At 41.2% G+C, this 14,596-nt stretch overlaps 1 protein-coding gene across 1 annotated transcript; it reads left to right on the top strand.

Annotated features, from left to right (window-relative positions):
- The first annotated feature begins 1,732 nt into the window (after positions 1-1,732).
- On the top strand, positions 1,733-2,695 carry LOC118926138 (olfactory receptor 2H1-like). The gene has a single exon (XM_057490441.1). The coding sequence runs from the start codon at positions 1,733-1,735 to the stop codon at positions 2,693-2,695; it is 963 nt and encodes a 320-aa protein (XP_057346424.1).
- Positions 2,696-14,596: the final 11,901 nt, after the last annotated feature.

Here is a 14,596-nt window from a genome sequence, read left to right as displayed (position 1 = left end):
ATCTCTAAATTGTTTGAACAGTATGGGCATTCTGACAATATTAATCCTTCCTATTCATGAGCATGGAATAGATGGCCGTGTATTTATGTCTTATTCTATGTCTTTCATCAGTGTCTTATAGTTTTCATGGGTCTTCACCTCCTTGGTGAGATTTATTAATTGGTATTTTCTTCTTTTTGATGCAGCTGTAAATGAAATTGAATTTTGATTCTTTTTGTGCTAGTTCATTATTAGTACATAGGAATGCAACAGATTTCTCTATATTGACTTTGTACCCTGCACCTTTAGTGAATCCAATTGTTGTCATAGCTTTTTGGTAAATTTCATGTTTTGTATTTATAGTATCACATCATATGCAAATGGTAACAATTTTAATTCTTCCTTACCAGTTTGGATGCTTTTTATCCCTGTTTCTTGTTTTCCATGGCTAGGACTTCCAGAACTATGTTGAATAAAAGTGGTGAAAGTTGCATCCCTGTCTTCTTCCTGATCTTAGAGGGAAGTTCTTCAGATTTTCAGTATTGTGTATGATGTCAGGGTTTTTCATATATGGCCTTGTTGAAATATGTTCCCCTATAACCATTTTGTTGAAAGTTTTAACATGAAATGATGTTGGATTTCCTATGGACTATTCTACAGTTCTTGGAAATAATGCCATATTAGTATTATTATTATTAATATTATAATTAATATTCCAGCATTATTTTCCCAAAAATTGTGTTCCATAGGTCAGAATTATGTAGGTAATGGCAATGCAAAATCTTCCCACCCTTCCTATGATGCAGAACTTTGAACTAATCAGATTTCATAATTTTGTCTCTTTGATCTATATCTACTCTTTAATTATTATTTTTAAAATATTCATCTTATATTCCCAATTGTTTATTAAAGGAAAATGAGATATTTATTAGATGATAATTAGACAGAAATTATAGTGTTTTACATTCTACTAGTTTTATGATGTGAAGTGTTTATTTCCTGAAAAGTAGCAAGGACTATTATACATTTATTTCCACTCACCTGGAGATGAATTTTCTGAAGTGGGAGTTATTACCATTTCCAAGAAAAGAATAGTACCTTGGGATTTTAAATTTGCTTACTTAGTACTTTAATTTAGCTGAGGTAGAAGTACCAGGTATCTGCCCTAGGTTAGTCTTATTTAAAAATTCACATGTCTCCTATTCGAAGGTGGTTCTTTAGACTCAGAGAATGATTTATGCTTAGGGTATCAAAATTTAGACTCTATATTTAGAGCAGACAGGTTTCTTTCTGGGATAGTCTCCATTTCACATGTTTCTTTTAACATCAGCAAACATTGGAAATTAAAACCTGATATATATATCTGTAGACTACTTATTTGAAAGACACTACTTTGTGTTTAACACTTAATTCCAAGCATATTAGAGATACATAAAGACTACAAAAAGACAATTGTAGAGGAACATGCATTAGATCTGTGTTAATTATAAAAGTATTGGATTATATTATAGAGATAAATCCCCATTGTAGTATCTCATGAAAACCTCTTTTATAGGAAATACAACATTGTGGAAAAGATTTGTATCACATTTTTCTAATGTCAGGGGGAAAGTCCAATGCCTAATGTCCCAAGAACCCCTGGAAAACAAACGCTTTCATTCTCTAAACACATGGCAGTGTACCCTTTCCACAGAACTTATTTACAAACCTTACATACAATTACATCCAAATCCCAGTGCTAAGAGCACCACTGATGGCAAACAAGAGCTTCCCAGAGGGCTTCATCCCCCTTGGTTTCTCCAAACGGCCTGATCTGGAAATCGCTCTCTTCTGGGCTGTGATCCTCTTATACACCATGATCGTCCTCTCCAACCTGACCATCATCATGCTTTCCTGCATGGACCCACGTCTCCACACCCCCATGTACTTCTTCCTCAGCAATCTCTCCTTCCTGGATCTCTGCTACACCACAGCTGCTGTGCCCCAGATGTTGTCCAACCTGTGGGGGCCAGACAAGAGCATCACCTACACAGGCTGTGTCATCCAACTGTGTGTGTTGCTCTGTCTCAGTCCCACAGAGGATGTCATGTTGGTGGTGATGGCCTTCGACTGCTACGTCGCTATCTGCCGGCCCCTGCGCTACACCGTCATCATGCATCAGCAGTTTTGTTGGAAGCTGGTGGTCGTGGCCTGGCTGTCAGGTCTGATGTTATCTGTGGTCCAAACTCCCATCACATTCCAGCCACTTTACTGTGCCCACCACTGCCTGGATGACATTCTTTGTGAGATTCCTGCCTTCCTGCACCTGCCATGTGGAGACACCTCTGCTAATGAGTGGCAGATGACCATCTCTGCTGTTCTCTTCACCATCGTAACACTGGGGTTGATTCTGACTTCTTACATCTACACAGCTCAAGCCCTGGGGAAAATCCAGTCTGAGGAGGGAAGGCAGAAGGCCATTGCCACCTGCTCCTCCCACCTCACCATGGTCATTATATTTTATGGGACAATTGTTACGGTGTACACAGACCCTAAAAATGACTTTGCTTCAAAAAATGGCAAGTTCTTCACCTTCTTCTACACTGTGGTCACACCTTTGTTAAACCCTCTCATCTACACCCTGAGGAACAAAGAGGTGAAGGGTACCCTGCAAAGACTTCGGAGCAAGACGATCGACACAACAAAAAATAGAAGTTGGCCTTTTGAAACCTTTTGAACCAGAAGTGGTATTGAAAATCATGATATTCACACTCTCTCCATTTGAGAGTTTTGAACTGTCACTTAAAAGGGTTGAGGCCAACAGACGCATGAAAGGATGCTCCACACCACTAGTCATCAGAGAAATGCAAATTAAAAACACAATGAGATATCACCTCACACCAGTAAGGACCGCCACCATCCAAAAGACAAACAACAACAAATGCTGGCGAAGTTGTGGAGAAAGGGGAACTCTCCTATGCTGCTAGTGGGAATGTAAATTAGTTCAACCATTGTAGAAAGCAGTATGAAGGTACCTCAAGAAGCTCAAAATAGAAATACATTTGACCCAGGAATTTCACTTCTAGGAATTTACCCTAAGAATGCAGCAGCCCAGTTTGAAAAAGACAGATGCACCCCTATGTTTATCACTGCACTATTTACAATAGCCAAGATGTCCATCAGTAGATGAATGGATAAAGAAGATGTGGTACATACACAGAATGGAATATTATTCAGCCATAAGAAGAAAACAAATCCTACCATTTGCAACAACATGGATGGAGCTAGAGGGTATTATGCTCAGTGAAATAAGCCAGGCAGAGAAAGACAAGTACCAAATGATTTCACTCATATGTGGAGTATAAGAACAAAGGAAAACTGAAGGAACAAAACAGCAGCAGAATCACAGAACCCAAGAATGGACTAACAGTTACCAAAGGGAAAGGGACTGGGGAGGATGGGTCGGGAGTGAGGGATAAGAGGGTGGGAAGAAACAGGACCTTATGATTAGCATTTATAATGTTGGGGGGGCATGGGGAGGGCTGTACAACACAGAGAAGACAAGTAGTGATTCTACAGCATCTTACTACGCTGATAGACAGTGACTATAATGGGGTTTGTGTGGGGGACTTGGTGAAGGGGGGAGCCTAGTAAACAAAATGATCTTCATGTAATTGTGATTAGTGATAACAAAAAAAATGGGTTGATTTCAGTTTAAAGGCAGTAATTTCTGGCTTATTCTTCATTCCTGTAATTTTGCATGTTATTTTGTTAAAAAAGAAATCTACAAATGCAATGTCAGTTTCGGTCAACTAACAAGAATTCAAAATTTATTTTCCCAGGTGGGAATACTATCTGCTGAGTTAATTTTTGAAGAACATGTATTATTATTCCTTAAGCAACATAAGCACCATGATGTCAAAAGTCCTGTTTTAAAAACCAAAACATTATCTATTATTCATTTTTTAATTAAAAAATATATGTAGAAATGTATATTATGTTTTCTTTTGTACAAGTATGCATGGAAAGAAATATCCGTAGAGTTTCCCTAGTTTCCTAACACATATGAAATATTTTCTTTTTCATTTCACTATATGTGACATCTTGGGCATAAGCCAGAAATTCTAGTTGGACATATTCTGATACATTCTTCATTTGGAATTGCAAGGAAATGAATCCATGATAGTGAGTTGCCTCAAAGGCATATGAGTACAAGAGTGGTGTGGAGCTCCATTTCATGAGATGCCTAGGTCTCTGGTTGTAATTCATGCTAACTTAACCTCCATTTGACTGCAAATAAATTTACCATTATCCACATTTGATTATCACACATTTACTCAACTACAAATAATTTCTTATTCAAATATATTTTTGTAACCACCTAAAATGAGGGTCATTTAAAAATTATGCAAATTAAGTACAAAAATGCAAAGTGCATCAGTGAATCTGTTGTCTGCTTTGTTATGCTATTGCACAAATACAACTCTGCCCAAACCCAAGTGAACTTATTCTAATGGAACTAAGACATGAAAGATTGTTCCTGAAACTATAGCACAGTAAATTGAGAAGGAAATGTCCAATGAGATTCTTGAAATTGTCCAGACCCTTATACTGTCAGAAATAGCAATGACACCACACAGTTTGCAACACATGTCTGTTCTCTGATTTGTCACAAGCTTTTTCAGGGAGGGGGGGTGTCACACATCATTATCAAGAGTGCGGATAGAGCTCTGTGAGTGATGCTCAGGGCAACATGCATGGAAGGCATGCTGCTTAGAGCTGGAGGCTGGAGGTATTACTACTTAAACAAGAACCTTGTAAGGGTCCTAATGACATTTCCACCAGAATACATATGAGGACACCGAGGTAGTCGCAGCAGACTATCAGTGCCTTAACCAACAGCCTGCGTTTATGTCTTGCACATTTGAAGTCAGAGTGGTAGCGTGTGACTCTGGGGCAGTGCCCTGTCCTTGTGGGTTTCGCATTCCAAGTGGCTTTGTCCTTAGCGTGTCTACATTCCTACTCCCATGGCAGAGATGACAGGCCGGAGGGACCAGCCCTGAGAGCTAGATGTGTCCTCCTGGAGGTAATGCGTGTTACCTCCTCTCATGCCTGCTGGGTCTCAGCAAGTCAGGGGGCCAGATCTAACTTCAGGCAGGCAGGGTTTTGAATATGTCCTGCATCTCCAAATGTGGAACAGGAGTGGGTGTTGGGGAATAGTGTGCATGCCAGTCACATGGACTAAGGATAAGAGGGAATCAGCTGAAGGTGGGAAGTAGGACCACGTTCATTAGTGAAGCCTTGGGATAAACAGGAGTTCCTTCTCTAAGCAGTTGTACGTAGTGCGTGTTTCTGTGGGGGATGAAGAAAACAGCAGAGAAGGAAGAATTGCAGAAATAACTGGTTATTATGAGTCATCTGATTAAGTGGTATCTGCATGCTTAATTTTTTTCTTTTTTTCTTTTCACTACATCACACTTCTCTCTTTTTATCCTCCCAGAACTCATGTAATTCTTTTGATATAACTTTTATTATTTAGTGCACTTTTTCCATTTTTAAACGTTTCCTTTTCCAATAGTGTGCCACTGGCTGTCAGTCCTGTTACCTGTGTAAAATGATGCTCTTGAGATGCCCTCCATCACTGTCCTCATAGTGAGGAACTTTAATAGCCACAAGATGCAAATTAAGGATTAAAGCTGCTCTACAAATGAAGTGTTAATTATTATCATTGCTATTTCAGGCATAGTCTTAGTTTGCAATGTGCCCTAAAGAGCCTTTTGCATATTGCACTTATGTTTTCATACTGAAAGACTCAAAAGAGAGAAAACCAACTCTGAATTAAAATAAATAAATGAAAGTAAGCCTTCCATTATGCAGGCTGAGAGAATAATATAGGTAGAAGATTCTACCCAAAGACAACAGAAAATAACTCTTAAACACCCATAAACATTCATTGACAGACCATATCCCAGATTATAAAATAAGATTACTTTTCTAATGGAACTAAAACATGGAAGAGTGCTCCTGGAACTATAGCACAATGAACTGAGCCTGAAATTTAACATTAAAAGTAACTGAAATTACACATACTGTGTCATCATAAAATAATGGTACGAACGTAGGCTTCAATGCCATAAAAAATTAACATTTTAGGACAATCTCCAAGCCTTTGGAAATAAGCAATGTACTGTGAAACAAAGAGGAAGGCTTTAAAACGATGCTGAGAGAATAAATCTATCAATCCTGAATTTTAAATTCAGGTAAATTGTCATTCAAAAGTAAGTGTAAGTAGAAACATTTTTAAAGGCATTTTCATATATTGTTTAGATCTGGGTGTTTACTGCTTAATATGGGAACTATTAAATTAAATCCATAATTACACAACCAAGATTTTGAAAGAGAAGAGAACAGCAATACAATTTTGGAAGGTGGAAAAAAAGAATACCCAAGTTTTGGCATATTAGTTCTAAGAAGGCAAAAAAAAAATTTCATGCAAAAATTATGTGGTTATTTTTGTAGCAATAAAAATACACTATCAGTTCATAAATTGGAACATTTGGCATAGAAGGGAAGCAAATGAAACAAGAGGTCAGGTCTAATGAGGTAAGAAATAATATTTCAGACACTGGAGGAAAAAAACCTTTAAAGAAGGAAAATGGAATCAACTGTGCCAACTGCCAATTACATTGAGAAGTGAGTTAACCTTTATATTTAATATTATTATGTAATGCCCCCATTTTCCCTGCTAATTTTCTTTCTTTGAAATCAGATATTCATTAATAATTTAGTCTGTTATTAATATAACTATTCCAGGTTTATATTGTTACAGTTAACAGCATGTCACTTTTTAGTAGCTTTATTGACATAACATTGATATGTAAAAATGTTATGTAATTTTTACAACTTGGTTTTTGACATCAAATCTTTTTATCAGTGTTGATATTGCTGTTTTTGGTACATTGTGGCTTCATCACCACAACTGGCTGGTTAACCTGTCACCTCTACGTAGTTACCATTTGTGTGTCTATGTTGAAAAGGTTTAATTTTAACACCAGTTCTTTCAGACAAGATTCAGGTTTACATCACAGTATTGCTTACTATTGTCATAATGCTGTATGTCAGATTTCGATAACTTACTCCACTTGCTTGACTGCAGCTTGGTACCCTTTGACAGATATTACCCCATTTCCCCCTTCCTCGGCTCCGGGCAACCCCCATCCCACTTGCTGCTTATGAGTCTGACTTTGAGGTCCGCTTATTCATGAATTTATGCAGTATCTCTATTTGTCTTGCTCTTTTTCTCTTAGTATAAAGTTCTCCAGCCCCACCCATGCTGTTGTAAATGGAAGTATTTTGTTATATTTTCATTTCTAAAATTGAATATGATTCTGTTTTCTTCATCTGCTCAAGAGCACTTAGGATGTTTCCATAACTTCACCGCTGGGAGTAATGATGCAATGAACATGGATGCACAGATAATCCCCATGGCCCTGAATCCAATTCCTTTCTATGTTTACATTTAAGGCTTTAGTATATTTTGAGTTGATTTTTGTTTATGATTTGAGATAAGGGTACAGTTTCATTCTTTTGCACATGGATATCCAGATTTCCCAAACCCACTGTTTGTTATGTTCATTTATTTTTTTATCATTGAAGTGTAGTTAATATGTAATATCACACTGGTTTCAAGTATACACCACAGTGATTCAATGGTGAATTATTAAATCCTCACCCAAATTAGTCCAGTTACTGCCGACACAGAAATATGTTACAGAACCATTGACTGTATTCTCCATGCTGTACTTCCATCCTTGTGACCAAACTTATATTATTGAGATTTTGTGCCGCTTTAACCCCTTGACCCACACCACCACCCACCACAAAGCTCCCCCATGGTAACCATCAGTCACTTCTCAGTGTCTATGAGTCTATTGCTATCTTGTTCATTTTATTTTGTTTCTGGATTCCATCTATATAAATTACATCATATGGTAGCTTTCTTTCTTCACCTGACTTACTTATTTCACTTAGCATAATATCATCTAATTCTACCAAGTTTATCACAAATGGCAGGATTGCTTTCTTTCTTAAAACTGAATAATATTACACTGTGTATATATATATATATATATGTACCACATCTTCTTTTTGGTTGTTGTTGAAATATTTTTGTTGAAGTACAGTTCATATACAATATTGTATTGCCTTTAAGTATACAACACAGTGATTCAATAGTTATGCACAGTATTAAATCCTCACCCCAACTAGTGTAATTACTGTCAACATAGAAAGTGTTACAGAATTATTGACTATATTATCTATGCTGTACTTTCATCCCTGTGGTAAATTTATATTATGAGTGAGATTATGTGCCTCTTTACCCCTTCACTGATATCTCCTACCCACCCCAACACCTCCCCCATGGTAACCACCAGTCACTTCTCAGTGTCTATGAGTCTACTGCTCTTTTGTTCAATTTTTGTTTTAAGATTCCATATATAAGTGAAATTTGGTATTTATCTTGCTCTTCAAGGCTTATTTTACTTAGAACAATACCCTCTAGGTCTATCCATGTGGTTACAAATGGCAGGATTTCTTTTTTATGGCTGACCAGTGTTCAATTGTGTATATGTACCACATCTTCTTTACCCAGTCATCTATTTATGGACACTTTTGTTGCTTTCATACCTTGTCTATTGTAAATAATGCAGTGATAAAAAACTGGAGATACACACCTTTTCAAATAAGATTCACTGCTTGGCCAAGTGTGATGGGCAGGGTGGGCACACTGTGGGCCACTGGGGTTGAGCCAGCGGGCCAGATGGAGAGTTTAAAGATGGCTCCTGCATGCACCTGGTATTCTCCTTGTCATCCTACTTCTTAGGAAGGGTCTCAAGGGCTGGGAAAATGTAGTTCACGCTCTTCCTTTCTGTCAGCCACTTGGAGCCCTGCTGGTCTGTGCATGCCCAGTGGGGTAGGGACGCAGGGGATGCACCCATGGGGACGATCTGCCAGTGGAGGGCATGGAGCATTTTGGAGCTGGCTTCCACAAGTGCAGACCAGTTGGGTCTAGAAAGTTCTGGGAAAATATTGTCTGTTGGCCCTTTCTCCTCCAGAGAGAGCTCTTTCCAACCCCTGTCCTCCTGGCAGACTTCCCACTCTTGGTAAATATTTCAAAATACCACCTCTGTGCTGGGTCACAGCGGGACTAACAGAGGGTACTCAGCTTTCCTGTGCTCAGCTTTCCTGGGTGTCCAGCCCTGTTCATCACCAAACCCAGTGCAGTGTGGATGCCAATTCCTGGAGTAGGTCTCCAGGGCCAGGAGTGCTAGAATCCGGAGCATTTACCCCTTAACTAGTCTGTTCCTGTCCCTCCCACTTATGGGCTGGAGAGGGGAAAGGGCTGACCCTGAGGAACGTGGCTTTCCCCCTTTACCCTCTCAACGTATTCCTCTCATCTTCAGCAGCTGTAAATGGTCTGCTTTGCACTCTTCATGTCGTTTTGCAAGGTTAGCTGTACTGGCTGTAGCTGCTTCAGCGGTGTGGACTTGGCAGGAGGTATTTTCCTGGCCATCCTACTCAGCCATCTTTTCAACGTCCCAGTTACAAATACCATTCTTCTTGAAGTTATGTAAACATTCAGGCCACATTCAATGAAACTATGTATTTGTAATAAGATTATTCTAACACTGATTACACTGATTATTTTTAATCAAAATGGGTGTGAGTGGAGATAATTTTTTTTATGATGCAATGAAAAAACACAACACTCATTTGTATGGTATCACATTTTAGCCCTGTTCATTGTCTTTGAGAGCTTATCCTTCTGTAGTTTAACAGAACACTGTTACCATGAATAATTTGCCACCCCTTACCAAACACACAATTATAATTTCCTTTAATATCTGGCCACTACTCTCAAAGTTGATATTACCAGGTTTTCTCCATCCTCCATGATTTATCAACAGTTTGAACTAAAGCCTGAATGCTCGTACCCTTTCTGGAACTCAGGCTGCACTGTATCTTCCTTTTCCCTAGCATCTGAAAAAAAACTGCACATTAAACCTGAACATTATTCAAATTGGTATAAACTCCAAATAATTCATCATAATTACAAATCATTTATAAGTGGACTTTGTTACTGGAGCTGCTCCTAGATGGACCACTCAGAAAGTCTTTTAGATATTTCACAACTTCAATCAGTGATCTGCTATAGAAAATAACAAAAATTATAACACATATATTTCCACCATTTGCACAAACATTCAACATATAAACAGGAAATATCAGATTGACATTACCATCCTTACTCTATTATGTACAGCCACAGAACTTTATGTCAAGAAGTCTGTCCTCTGGACTAGTAAACTTGTTCTACAGTCTACTGCAAACAATAATTGCATTTAGTTTTGTTTCCAGAGACGCCAGCCATTAATGCCTGATCATTCACACCAACCTGTAATTCCCTCCAGTACCAAGTCTCAGATTAGTTTAGCTGGTCATTAGTATTCAAAAGGTAATTGAATAAGATGGATTTATATTAATCAGAAAAAAGAAGAATGTCTTCTCTTTCATTAAACAAGAGTGGGTCTAACAAATACACTCTTCCTGACCAAAAGCTGTCCAGCCTCCTGTTGAGCCCTCTTCTTAACATGACCTATCAATATTTGATCAAAACACATAGTTTCTAACACTTCAAGGACACAGTTGGATGATCCCAAACTCCCTTTTTGCCCATGCTTAAGAAAAAATAAAACTGTTAAGAAGGAACTGGGTTCAAAGCCACAGGGAAGTCAGGTAAAGTGGAAGTGAAACCAAAGTCAAGAAAGTTAAGAAAGCAAGCAAGTTTCTTATGCTCTAATGGAGCAGGTCAGACCTAATGTCAGACAGGCTCAGAATATTCAAGGAGAATTCCTTTTTATTGGGTTTTCGAGGGGTTTTTAGGAGGGGTAGTGTTATGCAAATAAGTGTTGATTGACAGGCTGGCAATGATGTAAGTAATTATTACTGCATATGCTCTTTCCCACAATTCTTTCTGCCCACCAAGGTGGGTGTGGGTAAAACTGCAATATTTCCAGGTACTGTTGCCTGGCTTTAGTACATCTCCATATCAGCAGGTGTTTCCAAGGGGTGGAGAGAACTAGTCCATCTCTATGTCAGTGGGTAATTATATGGGCCAGCTAGGGCTTATCTGGACCAGAGAGGTTGCAGGGAGTATTCACTTGCTTCTGCTGCAGCAGGAGAGAGACACACACAGGATGACTCCTTGTAAGCAGTAAATGGGTTTTAAACTCTATTTCTCCGTTTGACTGATTTTGGGTTCAAAGGCATTTATTTGCCAAGGGATTTCCCCTCCCAGAGTTACATCTGATGGTAGTCGGCAGGACCTCTGAACCTAAAATCTGTCTTCATGGGTGTGACCTTTGGGTGGGCTGCCCCTAGAGAAAGTGGGGAGATGCCTGGAACCCCCCTGTGGATGGTGTGGAGGCCTCAGTGACTGCAGCAGCAGAGGGTGCAGCTTCATCCAGGAGCCCCTTACCTGTGGTGCCACCATTTGGAAGCCCCTAGTTGGGAATTGGTCTAGGGTAAAGCACCTCCTAGAGGGTGAGGCCTTCTGCAGAACTGGGGAAGGGTGGAGACACCGGAAGCTGCAGAATTAGCCCTCCATGAGATGGATGACTGCTTAGAGGCCCTGAGTTGCCATGTAGCAGCGGGCTTTATAGGGTCTCTTTTCCTCGAGATAGTGGAAAAGGTTATCAAGGAGAGAGAGAGGGTTATACAGGAGAAAGATAGCTATCAAAGCGAAAGAGAGGGTTATGAGGAGAGGGACACACTTTGCAATCACTTGGAGGAGCTGGGCGATGACCTAGGGGATGCCCTTAAGGAAGAGAGACAGTTACTGAGAAAATGCATTGCACTCCTGCTTTAGCAGCAACTAGGTGAGAGGCAGCAGGAGAAGCTGCATTGCAGGAGGCTGTGGGGAGGGGGAGGAAAGAGCAGTGCCTTCATCCCCGGAGATGGTGGAAGGTGGAGCAGGGGAGAAGATGAGGAGGCAGGGCTGAGGGCCATCTGCTGCCGAGGCCACTGCCCTAGGCACCAGCCTCTTTGGTACTAAAGGCCCACAGGGCTGTAATTTAAAAAAATTAAAATGAAACAACCACGGGCTCCTCAGGGGGATGAACCACCCGATCCCAAAGTTGTGGAGCCCTCCATGCCCCACCCCTATAGCCAGGATGAGCTGGTGGACCTGAGAATCCAGTTTTGGCAGGAGCCATCAGAACTTCTGCCTATGTGGCTTTTATGTCTCTGGGATATGGGGGTGGAAAACATTGTTATGTCAGGTCCTGAAATCAGTAAACTGCCTCTCCTGATGACTCACCCTTCCCTCTGGCAGTGGTTGCAAATTGCCCATATCATGCCTCAGAGAATCAGGTGCTTATGGAGTGGCTGACAGCTGCTATCAGGGCAATTTGGCCTAATAACAGTGATTTACCATATTTACCGACTAACTGGAAAACATTTGCAGAGCTCCAACAGGTGTTATGGGAGCTGGGCATGAGAAACATTATCTTTTATATGGACCCCCAGGGCCCCGATGAGGAGTTGTTCACTGTAAGAATGAGAAATCTGGTGCTCCATACAGCTCCCCCATCTCTCCTTGGTCCCTACTGAATACTCTTACCCCCACACACGGCAACCCATAACTGAGGCTATTCAAACTTTAACAGATCTGGGGGAGGTTGGAACAATAAGGGCACAGAGGGAAATAGGGGCCACAACTGAAAAGAAAAGTGCAAAAGTCCCGTGAAGTTCTAGGGGACCCAGATGTGGGTTGATTTGATAAAGGCCGGGGTAGAGAAAGAAAAACTTGATGTGCAGCCCAATAAAATACTGTTAGAACTGTGGCACCAATTAAAGCCAGAGCAGCAGTTCCAGCCTCTGAGGTCCAGGACACGGAAACCAGAGTCAAGGCCTCATGCCTGGCCAGTGTCCTTGCCAAACTTCCTGGGGTACAGCACTCAGGCTCCGCCTGGGCCCTCACCCCCACAATAGGATGGTTGGGCATTGTGGTTCTACTGAGCAGGGGGTTAAGGTCCCCAACTTGGGGGATGTAGTGGGGACCAGAGGCCACATGTAGAATTAGCAGTTCATTGGTCCCCTGTGAATGTACAATGTGTCCTGGTGCTGGTGGACAGAGGAGCTGAGTGTTCTCTGATTCATGGCAACCCTGAGCGTTTTCCTGGGACCCCCAGTGTGATAGATGCTATGGGGATAAGGCAAGTAGAGTGAAGAAAGCCCAAATCTCATTGGTAATAGGGTGTTTACCCTCAAAGGAGTATACCGTGTACATTTCTCCCATCCCTGAATATATTTTGGGGGTAGATATCCTGCAGGGCCTGTGGTTACAGACCACTGCAGGTGAGTTCAGACTGAGGGTACATGTGGTGAAGGCTGTTCTGAGGGGACCTGCTAAGCACCCACCTGCAGCTCTGCCTGTACCTCAGCAGCGACAAGTACTAAGCAGTATAAATTGCCTGGGGGGGCACAAGGAAATGGAGAAACTGCAGAAGTCAGAGAAGGTGGGCATCATAAAGCCCACCTACAGTCCTTTTAATTCCCCAGTGTGGCCAGTGAAAAATCCAGATGGCTCCTGGTGTATAACTGTGGACTACAGGGAATTGAATAAAGTCACACCCCCCTTGGCATGCTGCCACCCCCTCTATAGCAGCCATTCTGGACATAGTCATGAGCTGGGCATTATGTTGTGGACCTTGCTGATGCTTTCTTCTCTATTGGCATAGCACAGAAAAGTCAGGAACAGTTTGCCTTCTTGTGGGAAGGCCAGCAGTGGACATTCACTGTTCTTCCACAGGGATACCTCCACAGTCCCACCATCTGTCATGGACTTGTAGCCCAGGACTTGGCCACGTGGAAGAAACCACAAATGGTGTGGCTGTATCACTACATTGATGACATTACGCTCATATCTGATTCTCTTGCAGGTTTAGAAGGGGCAGTTCCTAGACAGCTGCAGCATCTACAGGAGAAAGGATGGGCTGTGAACAGCTCCAACGTTCAAGGACCTGGTTTGTCTGTAAAATTCTTGGGGGTTCTCTGATCAGGTAAAACTTAAGTTTATTTCTGAAGCAGTCATAGACAAGGTCCAGGCTTTCCCTACTCCTACCACTGTGGCAGTATTACAAGAGATTTTGGGTCTTTGGGGCTACTAGAGAGTGTTTATCCCACACTTGGCACAAATTCTGAAGCCCTTATACCAGTTGTTACAAAAGGCCATCAGGTGGGGCTGGGATGAGACATGTGCAGCTGCTTTTACTGCTGCTCAGCAAGCAGTGAAGGCCATGCAGGCCTTGAGTGTAACAGACTCATCAAGGCCCTGTGAGCTAGATGTTCATGTAACCGAAGATGGTTATGGATGGGGTCTTTGGCAGGTGCTTGAATGGACCTGCCAACCTACTGGATTCTGGTCACAACTATGGAAAGGAGCAGAGGTCTGGTACACCTTGATAGAGAAGCAACTGGCTATTGTGTGCTATGCCTTGCTGGCTACTGAGCCCCATCACTGGAACAGCTCCATCCAAGGTAATAACCACCTATCCCATCACGGGGTGGGTGTGAG

The sequence above is a fragment of the Manis pentadactyla genome, chromosome 13, assembly GCF_030020395.1.
Source record: "Manis pentadactyla isolate mManPen7 chromosome 13, mManPen7.hap1, whole genome shotgun sequence".
Classification (NCBI taxonomy): Eukaryota; Metazoa; Chordata; class Mammalia; order Pholidota; family Manidae; genus Manis; species Manis pentadactyla.
The sequence above is the reverse complement of the archived record's forward strand: the minus strand, read 5'-3'. Positions and strand labels throughout refer to the sequence as shown.

Coding starts and splice junctions, on each gene's coding strand:
- LOC118926138 (XM_057490441.1), top strand. CDS start 1,733: ATGGCAAACAAGAGCTTCCCAGAGGGCTTCATCCCCCTTGGTTTCTCC.